Raw genomic sequence first — 12,746 nt, forward strand, 5'->3', positions numbered from 1 at the left:
CGCAGAGTACTAGCGTGCGAACTTACCACAGTGTGGATTTCAGAAAGTGTGCAAAGACTTCACGTGCACACTTACCATAACATGGATTTACAAATACTGTTCTAAGGAGGGGCTCTCGTGGAACTCTGATAGAGCAGCTCGTAGATGGGATGGCCCGGGAGCAGAGCAATTGGAGGACGGAACGTACAGATGAAGCCTCGGCCGCGCCTGTACCATGGCGTCCAGCCCCCAATGGAGCTGTATGAGTCAGAGGAAGCCAGAGGGGATAGTGCGATGCTCTCTCGAGCCACAAAACCGATCCACCCAAGTCTGGCCAACCTCTCCAACTCTGCTTCAACACCTTGGTGCGAAGGTGCCATTCCCCGAGCCTCAGCCCCTGCCTCAGCAGGATGTCTGCTCTCACAGTGTGTCTCAAAACAGTATGTAGTACTGGAGCGCTCTGAAAGAACCGAGAATCAGCCTACCAAGAGAGGAGGACTCCGAGCTCCGAGCAGCATGCTCATAGGTGACCCTTTCAGAAAAGGGGAGCGCTGCTAAACTACCGTGAGAATTGCCCACACAGCCCCCCATGTTGAGGGGGCTTGAGGTGTACAATAAGTACACACCGGTTGGATGAAGCCCAAGGAACACCGGGGCTAATCATCTCAAGAAAGGGAACGAATCGGAGCGTGTTAACCTTACCGTACAGGATTTTAGAAAGTGCGCAGAATCTTGCGTGCACACTTACCACTTTACGTGGATTTCAGAAAGTGTGCAGAGTCTTGCGTGCACACTTACCAATTTACGTGGATTTCAGACAGTGCGCAAAGCGTTAACGTGCACACTGACCACCATGTGGTTTTGAGAACGTACACAGGCTTAGCGTGTGTACTGACAGGTTACCTGACAACCAGAGTATGTGGGAGCTCACATTCAGAGAGACCTGTGAAGCCTGCTACCTGATAACCACAATATGTGGGAGTTCACCTACAGAGAGGCCTAGAGAGGCCTACTACCTGTTACCAGATAACCACCTCAAGTGGAAACTGAAAGTAATATGGAACTCGACTCCAGGGAGGCCTGGTGAGGCCTACTACCTGACAACCACAAACCGTGGGAGCTCGCTTTTTAGTGGAAACACAGTATGTGGGAGCTAAATCTCCAGGGAGGCCTGGTGAGGCCTACTACCTGGCAACCACAATATGTGGGAGCTCGCCTTCAGAGAGACCTGGTGAAGCCTACTATCTGAAAACCACAATATGCTATTTCATGGAAACACAGTATGTGGGAGATAAATCTCCAGGGAGGCCTGGTGAGGCCTACTACCTGGCAACCACAGTATGTGGGAGCTCGCCTTCAGAGAGACCTGGTGAAGCCTACTATCTGAAAACCACAATATGCTATTTAGTGGAAACGCACAGTATGTGGGAGCTAAATCTCCAGGGAGGCCTGGTGAGGCCTACTACCTGGCAACCACAGTATGTGGGAGCTCGCCTTCAGAGAGACCTGGTGAAGCCTACTATCTGAAAACCACAATATGCTATTTAGTGGAAACGCACAGTATGTGGGAGCTAAATCTCCAGGGAGGCCTGGTGAGGCCTACTACCTGGCAACCACAGTATGTGGGAGCTCACCATCAGAGAGGCCTGATGAAGCCTACTACCTGATAACCACAATATGTGGGAGTCCACCCAGCCCCTCATGTTGAGGGAAGCGATGCTTGAGGTGTATAACAATGTCAATGTCACCTTTATTTATATAGCGCTTTAAACAAAATACATTGCGTCAAAGCAACTGAACAACATTCATTAGGAAAACAGTGTCAATAATGCAAAAATGATAGTTAAAGGCAGTTCATCATTGGATTCAGTTATGTCATCTCTGTTCAGTTAAATAGTGTCTGTGCATTTATTTGCAATCAAGTCAACGATATCGCTGTAGATGAAGTGTCCCCAACTAAGCAAGCCAGAGGCGACAGCGGCAAGGAACCGAAACTCCATCGGTGACAGAATGGAGAAAAAAACCTTGGGAGAAACCAGGCTCAGTTGGGGGGCCAGTTCTCCTCTAACCAGACGAAACCAGTAGTTCAATTCCAGGCTGCAGCAAAGTCAGATTGTGCAGAAGAATCATCTGTTTCCTGTGGTCTTGTCCTGGTGCTCCTCTGAGACAAGGTCTTTACAGGGGATCTGTATCTGGGGCTCTAGTTGTCCTGGTCTCCGCTGTCTTTCAGGGATGTAGAGGTCCTTTTTAGGTGCTGATCCAGCATCTGGTCTGGATACGTACTGGAACAAATAACAAAAAACAAATAACAAATAACAAATACACTCCAGTTGAATGAAGCCCATGGAACCCAGGGCTAATCATCTTAAGAAAGGGAATGAAGCGGAGTGCGTAACCCCTACCGTACAGGATTTTAGAAAGTGCGCAAAGTCTTGCGTGCACACTTACCACTTACGTGGATTTCAGACAGTGTGCAAAGTGTTCACGTGCACACTGACCACCATGTGGTTTTGAGAAAGTACACAGGCTTAGCGTGTGTACAGAAAGGTTTCCAAAGCATCGCAGAGGCACTGGATCGCACGGGAGAGGTGAGCTCCAACCCTCAAGCGAGGGGAGCATCACCTGAGGCAGTACATACAGAGGACTCCGTAACCACCACCTCCCCGGATGCGCCAAGCGGCCAGGCAACCCCTCAGGGTGACCTGGCCGGACATCTATGGAATTCCCTGCAGTGCTGTGCCAATTCTTATGATTTGCAGAGCGCTTGCCTCCCACGCGCGGGTCTCATTCCGCGGTGGGTGTCGCGCCCCGGGGGGGCGGAACCCACGCGGTGCGGCCGCCTACCGAAAGCCTGTGATCTTGGCCACCTAGCTATTTCCAGAGCACTGTAAAGGAAACTCACAGAGTTTGTTAGTAGACATATAACCACCAGCAACATAACATCCATAAACAGGTAAAGCAAGGGTTATGTACTCACCCACCCTCCTGCTTGCGGGGCGCCCCCTTCTGGTCCGGACAGTCAGTAAGGCGGTTACTATGAACATATAACCAACCAAAACATCATAGGTCCAGGAAAGGAGACTGTTATGTGAGAGACTGTCCACCTAACCTCGATCAGGTGGAGAGCTGGTGGCTACAGGGGAATTAGGCAGGGGAGGATAAAAACAGAAGTTAAAACAGAGGTTAAAACATCCGGAGCTACTAGGTCTTTCTATCGCTCTGATCCAGGCGATGACGCTGCCTCGTCTGAATCACGTCTCCCAGACCCTGCTTACCTCTCCGTGACCCGCGCTTCCTCTTGCCCCTGCCCTTAGGCGGGGGAGGAGCGCGAGCCGCGACACTAGCCTTCTGCGCCCGTCTACGGTCCTCAGATCGAGATGGGCCAGGACCCCTTTGTTGTTCGGGCTCGGACCTGGACCTTCGTGAAATGAAGGATTTAAAAGCAGCTGAGCGTGCCCTTGCCTCCCTGAACTTTTTGACCACCATCTCGACGGAGGTACCGAAAAGCTCAGAAGGTGAGACCGGAGCATCGAGAAGAAACCCCCTTTCTTCCCTCCCGATGTCTGCCAGGTTCACCCACAGATGTCTCTCCGTTAGCACCATGGCCATGGCGTTTGCCAAGAGGGAAACCTTACAGTGGAAGAATACAGGGAGAGCTCTACTGGGAGAAGAAAGGCGCTCACATTCCCGTGTTAGGGGGAATGGCGCAGCAAGCGTGACACCCAGCCTGCCCTTCCCGCCAATTACCTGTTACCCAACACACGGGAAGAAACTGGCTCTACACGGAGGTTGTAAAACCTCACAAAGGTGTTGGGTGCACACCCGCAGCTCGACAAATGTCTGCCAGAGAGGAGCCTCGCGCCAGCGCATTGGAGGAGGCCACACTCCATGTGGAGTGGGCCCTCACCCCCAGGGGGCACGGCTCGCCTTGGGACTGGTATGCCAAGGCGATGGCATCCACTATCTAGTGGGCCAACCTCTGCTTGGAGACAGCCTTCCCCTTCTGCTGACCTCCAAAGCTGACCAGGAGCTGCTCAGAGCTTCTGAAGCTCTGGGTGCGGTCCACGTATATGCAAAGCGCTCTTACGGGACACAGCAACGGCAAGGCTGGATCTGCCTCCTCCAGGGGCAGCGCTTGTAGGTTCACCACCTGGTCTCGGAAGGGAGTGGTGGGAACCTTGGGCACGTATCCCGGCCGGGGTCTCAGGACAACGTGAGAGTAGGCCGGCCCGAACACAAGGCACTCTTCACTTGCTTGGAATGCTTGGAGGTCCCCGACCCTTTTGATGAAAGTGAGCGCGACCAGGAGCGCTGTCTTGAGAGACAGGAACTTAAGCTCGACTGAATCCAGCGGCTCAAAGGGACCCCTCTGAAGTCCCGCCAGTACAATAGAGAAGTCCCAGGAGTGAATCAGGGGTGTCCTAGGAGGATGTAACCTTCTGGCACCCCTCAGGAACCTAGCTATCAGGTCATGCCTCCCCAGGGACCGGCCGTCCACTGCATCATGATGGGCTGCAATGGCAGCCATGTACACTTTCAGGGTGGAGGGTGACAGCCCACGCTCCAACCTTTCTTGCAGGAAAGAAAGCACGACTCTGACCGGGCATCTCGGGGGTCTTCTCGGTGAGAAGAACACCAATTCATGAACAGACTCCACTTCAGAGCATAGGCCTGCTTCTGAAAGGGGGCTCTAGCCTGAGTGATAGTGTCTACCTCCGCTGCGGGCAGATCACTTAGCCACACATGGAGGTTCCAAAGATCTGGACGCGGGTGCCAAATGGTGCCAAGCCCCTGAGAGAGGAGGTCCCTTCTCAAGGGGATGCGCCAGGGAGGGGCTGTCACGAGGAGCATGAGTTCCGAAAACCAGGTCCGGGTAGGCCAGTAAGGCGCAACCAACAGGACCTGTTCCTCATCCTCCCTGACCTTGCACAGCATCTGTGCGAGCAGGCTCACTGGGGGAAACGCATACTTGCGTAGAGCCCGAGGCCAGCTGTGTGCCAGTGCATCTGTGCCCAGGGGGGCCTGGGACAGGGAATAGTACAGCTGGCAGTGGGAGGACTCGTGGGAAGCAAACAGGTCTACCTGGGCTTCCCCAAATCGACTCCAGATCAGCTGGACCGTCTGGGATGGAGTCGCCAATCCCCGGGAAAGGTGAGCTGTCGTGAGAGTGCGTCGGCTGCACGATAGAGCTCCCCCGGGATGTGGATAGTGCGCAGTGAATTGAGCCGCGTCTGACTCCAGAGGAGGAGACGAGCAGGCTGAGGCGCTGTCCGCGACGGAATTGTGGCAACCGGAGGATCAATTCGGGGCAAGATGTGCTGGATGGCCTCAGTCTGCTTTTGCACCGCCGAGAACTGCTGGGCAAAGTCCTTGACCGTGTCGCCGAACAGGCCTGCCTGGGAGACGGGAGCATCAAGAAAGCGGGCTTTGTCGACGTCTCTCATCTCGGCCAGGTTCAGCCAGAGATGGCGCTCCTGGACCACCAGCGTGGACATCGCCTTCCCGAGGGACAACGCAGTGACCTTCGTCGCTCGTAAGGCAAAGTCAGTCGCCGTGTGCAGTTCCTGCATCAACCTCGGCTCTGTACCACCCTCGTGCATTGATTTCAGCGCCTTGGCTTGATGTACCTGCAGGATGGCCATGGCATGCAGGGCAGAGGCAGCTTGGCCCGCAGCACTGTAAGCCTTGGCAGCCAGAGTGGCCGACAGCTTACAGGCCTTGGACGGGAGACGCGATTCCTCCAAGTGGCGGCATTTTGTGGGCATAGGTGAACCGCAACCACTCTCTCCACCTGGGGAATGTCCACGTACCCCCTGGCTTCCCTGCCATCGAGGGTGGTGAGGATGGAAGAGGGAGACGAGCGGTTTCTGGCCGTGAAAGGGGCCGTCCACGACTTCGACATCTCTTCATGCGGTGAAGAAAGGAACCGGGGCAGAACGAGATTGTGAGCCGCGCTCTGCACTGAGAAACCAATCGTCCAGCCGCGAGGGCTCGGTGCTGGGCAGTGTAGTCACCTCCAGCCCGATATTTATGGCTGCCCGGGCAAGCATGGCCGACAACTCCAAGTCAGATTCGGCAGCAGCGACAACACCCGAGGGGGGCAGCCCTGCCGAATCCTCATCCTCAGAGGTCGATAACCCATCCCCCGATGCAGCAATTGACTTCTGATCCTCGGGCGGCGCACCGAAAGACACGCTGGGGCCGCTGTAAGACGGCCCAGCAGAATCAATCGGCAGCCGCACGGGACACGCGCTGCGGGAGGAGCGAGAGGTCCGTGGGGTGTGGCCCGGCGGAGAAGCTCTCACCGTAACCCCTCAGATCTCCCAGAGCGCCAGCTGGCGGTCCCCTGCTCGAGCCAGAGAAACAGGGATGAGTGGTGACAGAGGGGTCTACTGCACTCCCTTTGAGGAGTGAGAGATGCGATCGCAGCGCTGCCATGTTCATACGCCCACACTAGACACATGAATCATCTACGAGCGCAGCCTCAGCGTGTTGGACGCCCAGACACTGCAGACAACACTCGTGACCGTCAACCGAAGACAGGGAACGACCGCATCCAGAAGAAACGGACAAAACGGCTACTTTAAAAAGACGTGAATCGTCCGTGATTTGCTCTTTTAGAAACTGCTCTTTCAGCCGAAGCGCCCAGGGGAATCACCGTCAAAGGGACACCGCTGTACTGCGCCGTCACACCAACCAGGAACAGCTCTCGAACACACAGATGAAGGCTTTGTAGAGACTGGATACATCAACTACTCGGCTCCGAAGCAAAAATCTAATGAGTGGATGCACCTGTCGCCCTATTTATACCCGTTGGCATGGGGAGTGGCTCAGGTATGTTAAATCCACTAGCCAATTTTCATTGGCGTTTTCTCTTAAACTCAGAGATGATTGGCCTCCCAAGTGAGACCCCATATGTAATTTGACATAACTCATAGTGACCGATAGATAGGGAACTGAACTTCATGTTTATTTTATACTGCTAATTAGTTGTGAGCGGTATGACCAAAAATTTATATCACTGTATTTTTAAAAATTATACCAGTTTCACGGTATATGACGGTATTTTATTTTATTTTTTTCATGCATGACTGGTTGTAAATTGCACTCTGAAAATACACCTACAATCCACTTTTGTCTTCTTCTGTGCCACCTAGTAGCCTACAAATTAACATTAATACTGTTTTAATATGATTGCTAACTTATTCTTACTTGTTCTTATTCTGTTGTTTTAATTAGACATTTTTAAAAGCTTATACATATTTGAATTTAATATAAAAGCTGACATAGCCTTTTATTTTTACAAGTGTTCCTAAAAAGAAAAGCCCAGAGCCCTGGGAAGCGATCACAAATGTTGTCAACACTATCCCTCACCTTTTATTATAATAAAATACGAACCGGTATACCACCCAGCACTATTGCCAATATAAGTTAATTCTGTTTGGCTGATTGGTCTGTAATCAATACTGGGACATTTTGAAATGGATTTAGGTGGGAATCAGGTTGTGGTGGCATAGTTTGTTATAGCATGATTTTTCTGATGGTAAACTTGATTTAAGCTGTAGACTCTTTTATTGCTAATTTAAAAAATGTTAAAGGAGCATTTCACCCGTGGGAACATTGATCTTCATTGAAAGTGGGTCATATATGTAGTCGAAATCTATTAAAATTTTCGAATTTGACCTTTTGAGCCTTTTTGACCGAGTTATTACAGAAAGTAACTTTAGGGCTCATTTATATGGAAAACCACAACTCCCACAATGCAACACATTTGCACAGCTCCACAAGCCACTCCCACTCCCAAGACATTGAGGACACAGTTAGCGATAATAAAAACACTTACTTTACAGTTAGACGTCCATTTGTCCCTGCAGGCTTCGGCTGGCGTTTCCAGTTTACCTTCGGAATTCTGAAATATGTCTCCAGGACGCCTCTGTCCATATGCGGGGCGAAACTAGGATGGTTCACAACGCAAACATCCGTGTCCTTGTCTGCCTCGGACATTTCTTCGAGGAGAAATTGGCATCTTTGAAATTCTTGGCAGCAGACGGACTCTAGTTCTGTGTCCGTAGGCGCACAACGAGAGCACAGGCACCACCAGTCCGCGCCAGCTCGAGCACGCCCGGGCTCCTCGGACGAGACCGGCAGGTCTCCGGCCTCGGCTGCAGCCGCCGCCTCCTGTTCCTCCTCTGCGCTATATTGTGGCTCGTATAGATAGCCACGAACATCTGTTTCGAGCAACAGACTTTGAAAATCCTCTTCTTCCATATCATGAGTTGTTCCTCCAGCCATTCTCGTAAATCTGACTCCATAAGCGCTTGTTAGCTTGGCTACATAGCTTCCAAACAAGATGGCGGATTTTCATTTTCGTTTCTGTAAGTTTAGTCCCACCCACTGATCTGTAATAGGCCTGTAGGGTGAGTGGGTCCCACCCCCTGGAATAATAATAAGCTAGTGTCTGTAGTCTATACACTTTTCAATGAATTTTGACTTCCTGCTTATTATGACGCAAAATGACGATTTTTACGTCATAATAAGCAGGAAGTAAAACACTTAAATCCTTATTTCTCCCATCTCAGGGAAAAATAAAGGAAAAATCCATGACCATTATAATATATGACTGGGTTTCTAACAATACAAAGCTAAATGCAAATGGGTGAAGTGTTCCTTTAACAATAATTATGTCTTGCACAAACTCATCTTATTATTTGCATTGATTTACTTAGTTATTCTAGCCAACTGCATTTCAGGCTATTATTTTTAGAAGGACTTGAAGGATTGCAGTGTGAAAAGCTTTCATGTTGTGTGAAGTTAACATTATTTATCTCTTCACTGGAGTGAACAGAAAAATGAAGGACACTTTTGTAGTAATGTTTCAGACTAATTGATTTAGCTAATAAATCTGGTTTTCAACTAAATTAATAGTTTCTATGATCTAATGAACAGTGGAGTATTTGTGTAAATGTATTTAGTTACTGTACTTAAGTATCTTTGTGGCTGTTTTATCAAAGATATTCACATGTGAGTTGAAACCAGCATACCCACTGACGTTTAAATCTGATGTAAAACATATATATTGAAAAAATATATTGAAGACATCATTTTAAAGGATACTGGTTTACCTTTTCTGAGCACTTCAGCTTCATTGAGACTTGAGTCTTTATATAAGTTGCTGTCGTGACCACGGGGCTGTTGTGACGAACACAATTGCTTTTTGCAAAAAAGTTCTTGTTCTTGTTTTTTCATTTGTATGTGAAGGACTAGTGCCACTTGACTATCTAGAGGTACTCTTTACGCCTATGCTAATGAAAGAGGAATTTGTTTTTGTTTGGTTTAAAAAAACTGTATCTATTTTGTTGTTGGCATCAGTCAACTTCTGTGCAATGTTAGAAGATTACTTCTTTGGTGTGGGAGTGTCAGTTTCTTGGCAACTGATTCTCCCGTGAGCTGCCTGAACCCCTCTTTTACAGTATTTTTGTGTGGGTTCAACCTCCATCAAGCAAGTCTATAAAACATCTTAATGTTGAGAACTTGTCATGTTATGCAATTTATAAACAACAGTAAGCTGGCTCACAGGCCTGTGAAAGTTGGTTTTGTAAGCGCGTTCTCATTTTAATTGATGTTTTGGTTTTAGCTGAGCAGTCCCAAATGTTTACGAGTGTCCCTTTTTTAGCATGCCGCTGAGTAATGGGCAATCTGTCGTACGTTTAATGATGAATTCTGTCTTTATGTTTTTACAGTTTTTAACATGCCCTGGTTGTTATTCACCAAAGTAAGTTTTATAAAAGGAATATCATTTGTATGTGTCTATATTTGTAATGTTTTGAATATGTGCTCTTGTGGTCCCCTGGTCATCTTTGTTGAACTGCTGTGATTTATGCTGAAGTCTCTCTCTTATGTCAGAATATGGGGGTAATAATTGAGTTTGTGTCATAATTGGCTGCTTTTGCAAAAAAGGATGATGAATCTTTCTTAACTGGCTCTCTTTTCAAGACAAGCAGAACTCATCTGTAAGTGAGAAAGAGAGGAAGAAAGAAACACAGAGGCTTTGTTTTACATTCAGCGTATGTCTCTGGGCAGTTCATATCACAGACAGTTAAATGAGCAGCAGTTTTCAGCACTGTGAAGATTCTGCAATGCTGTCACGTGGATCCAGTCAACAGCATGTCAACCAAACCCCCTGTCATTTAATAGGACATAAGCATTCCAAGTCTTTCCAGGAAGAGCGCTCCCAATGGCCTTCATGAGTAATACTCACACTCTAGCCCCCGAGCTCTGTACAGCAGGCCGGTGGATTGAGACACAAACAGAATAATAAAAAGAAATCATAGATGAAATGATTTTACCATCTCCTAGCAACTGTCTAGATATCTTTGTAGTGGGATGTTTCATGACTGCTAACCTTATGAAGAACCAATTAAAAACATGTTTTGAAAGGTTGTTTATGATGACCTTTAATGCAAAGAACAAGCATCCTGAGGTCAATTAATCACAATGTGCATCATGTTGTGAATATGCATTAATAAAATACTGAACTAATGTATGGTTAACAAGTAATCATTTTGGTCCACAACACAGTCTTTGTTGTTTAAATTTGTAATCCTTAGTAATTAATTTTGTTATTCCTCAGTATTCTACTGACTACAGTATATCATGAGCAACATTCTGCTTTTATCAAATGGTACTCAAGAGCTTGCTCAAGAGCTTGCTGATTACATCATGATATGGCTGTCTATTTTTTTTTTTTTTTTTTGCTGCTTTTATCAAGACACAGATCCCAATACAACAGCAAGCCTTGTATTTTATTTTCAGCCCATTATTTTCATTACAAAGAAAGGAACAGAAGAACGTCAAACTGTTCATTGTTAAAGGTCCATTGATTCCCTACAAACCTCCTTCACTTGTGTGTTTTTGCCCAGTGAGACAGCAGCTTGTATATGCCTTTAGATATATAATTACACTCTTTAAGCAAATCCAATTTGTTTCTCAAAAGACTTATCTCAGCTCTTTCTTTCCACAATGCTTGTTTATATGTGTCTATGGTCTCCTCAAGAGAGACTTTTTTTTCTGTTCAGTTTTTTTAACTACAGCTGAGAAGCCCGGTGTGGGGCAAGTAATCCGTTTTGATGGTCAGTTGTCATGGAAACAGTTTGTAGCTCAGAGGGTGAGTTATAATAAAGTATATCAAGTATACACATACGCACAAAATAAAATGGTGTTTGATCATTCTTGATGCCTGATTAGCTTTCCTGTGTTGCAGTGTAACCGCGAAAACTGGACTGTGTGCTTGTCTGAATAAATATACCTGAAGCAAAAAAGAGACTTAAAAAAAAAATAGTAAAAGAAATAAATAAAAGGCAATCTTTTTATTTAACCATGTGTCTTAGACATGTTAAAACATCACTTTGATCTTTGGCTGATGCAGTGGTTCTCTTTAATGATGTCTACTATGAATTTAGAAATACTATTTTATATTAGAAGTATATTTGGATGCAGTGTGAGTTTTGTAGCTAGTTGAGAACTACCAGCGGCTACTGAAAAACTGATTTAGATTTGTTTACAGAGGAGATAAAGCTGCTGTTAACACCCAGCTATCTGTAGATGGGCTAAACATTTTCTGCTCTTCGTAATGCTTTTTATCAGACTATTCTGCTCTGTTATTTTGATAGGTTCTTAAAAGTATTCTGTTTCTTCTGCTTTGTTTTTGTTTTTTTGTGACAAAGACAAAGGAAAATAAAAAAGATGCAGACAAGTTATAGCTCTTCACAACATTTTTTGACTGCCTCAATGTCATGCTATGCAAATTTAATTACAGGTCAAAGTGAAGACCATAACTGAACACAGTCAAGTTGAAGTATGCATGCTTTTTTGTAATTGGTCTATATAGCAAATTAGACCTTGAAGCCTCATTCTCACGTCTTGACCCTTTTAGGGGACTGTTCTTGTGTCCTTTTGGCAAGCAGATGGTTAGAAAACTCAATGCCAGACGATTATGCCATCAAAAAGCCACTTCAGTAGACTGAACACGATGTGAATTGACAGCTGTGATGTGCAAAAGAGCAAGAAAACAGGATTCTTTCTCCTAGACTCCTCAAATCTCGAGAGCATGGAACAGAATTTTCAAAAGTAAAATGGATAGTCGATAAAAAAATGTAAATAAAAAATCTCTCATCATTTGCTCACTTTCTGTTCCAAACCCATATGACCTTCTTTCTTCTTGTGAAACAAAATTAGATATTTTCACAGATCTTACTATCCCTTTCAACATCATTTCCCTGAATGGAATTTACAGTTAGGTTGGTCGTTATTCTCTATGGAAAACTCTAATCTCAAATCAAATATTTAGTCTATATTTGATCTATTTTCATCTTGTGCTCCTTCTTAAATACTGTTTTTAGCTCTCTGCACATGAGTCTTGGTTTGTAACCATCATCTTTTGGTCTCTTTCAGATGTGCGGGGACTGCGTGGGTTTCTGGACCAGGCGTCTCGAATGGGTTTGGACGTGTCTCTACAGCAGGTTGACCGGAATGTGACAAAGGTCTTTTCCACTCTGTTCAGCACAATGAGGATGGAGGAGCTGAACCGTTACCGGGACACGCTCAGACGGGCCATCCTGCTGCTCAGTCCCCGGACTGCACAGGTCTTCATACACCAGGTACGTGTTATTGTAACAGCAGTTTGGAAGTGATACATGTGTAGTTAGGTATTAAATATTATAGTTTTTGAAGGATATATTTAGGAATTAATAATGTCATTAGGAATTATT

General features: G+C 46.6%; 1 protein-coding gene across 4 annotated transcripts in view; it reads left to right on the forward strand.

Moving 5' to 3' along the window:
• grid1a (glutamate receptor, ionotropic, delta 1a) overlaps positions 1–12,746 on the forward strand; it is a 233,214-nt gene that overhangs the window by 141,038 nt on the left and 79,430 nt on the right. For all 4 annotated transcript variants that reach the window (XM_059520395.1, XM_059520397.1, XM_059520398.1 and 1 more), the window contains exon 4: positions 12,430–12,635. In XM_059520395.1, the coding sequence (XP_059376378.1) occupies positions 12,430–12,635 (206 nt within the window). The remainder of the gene's footprint in view (positions 1–12,429; positions 12,636–12,746) is intronic.

This window comes from Carassius carassius, chromosome 32 (genome assembly GCF_963082965.1).
Source record: "Carassius carassius chromosome 32, fCarCar2.1, whole genome shotgun sequence".
Classification (NCBI taxonomy): Eukaryota; Metazoa; Chordata; class Actinopteri; order Cypriniformes; family Cyprinidae; genus Carassius; species Carassius carassius.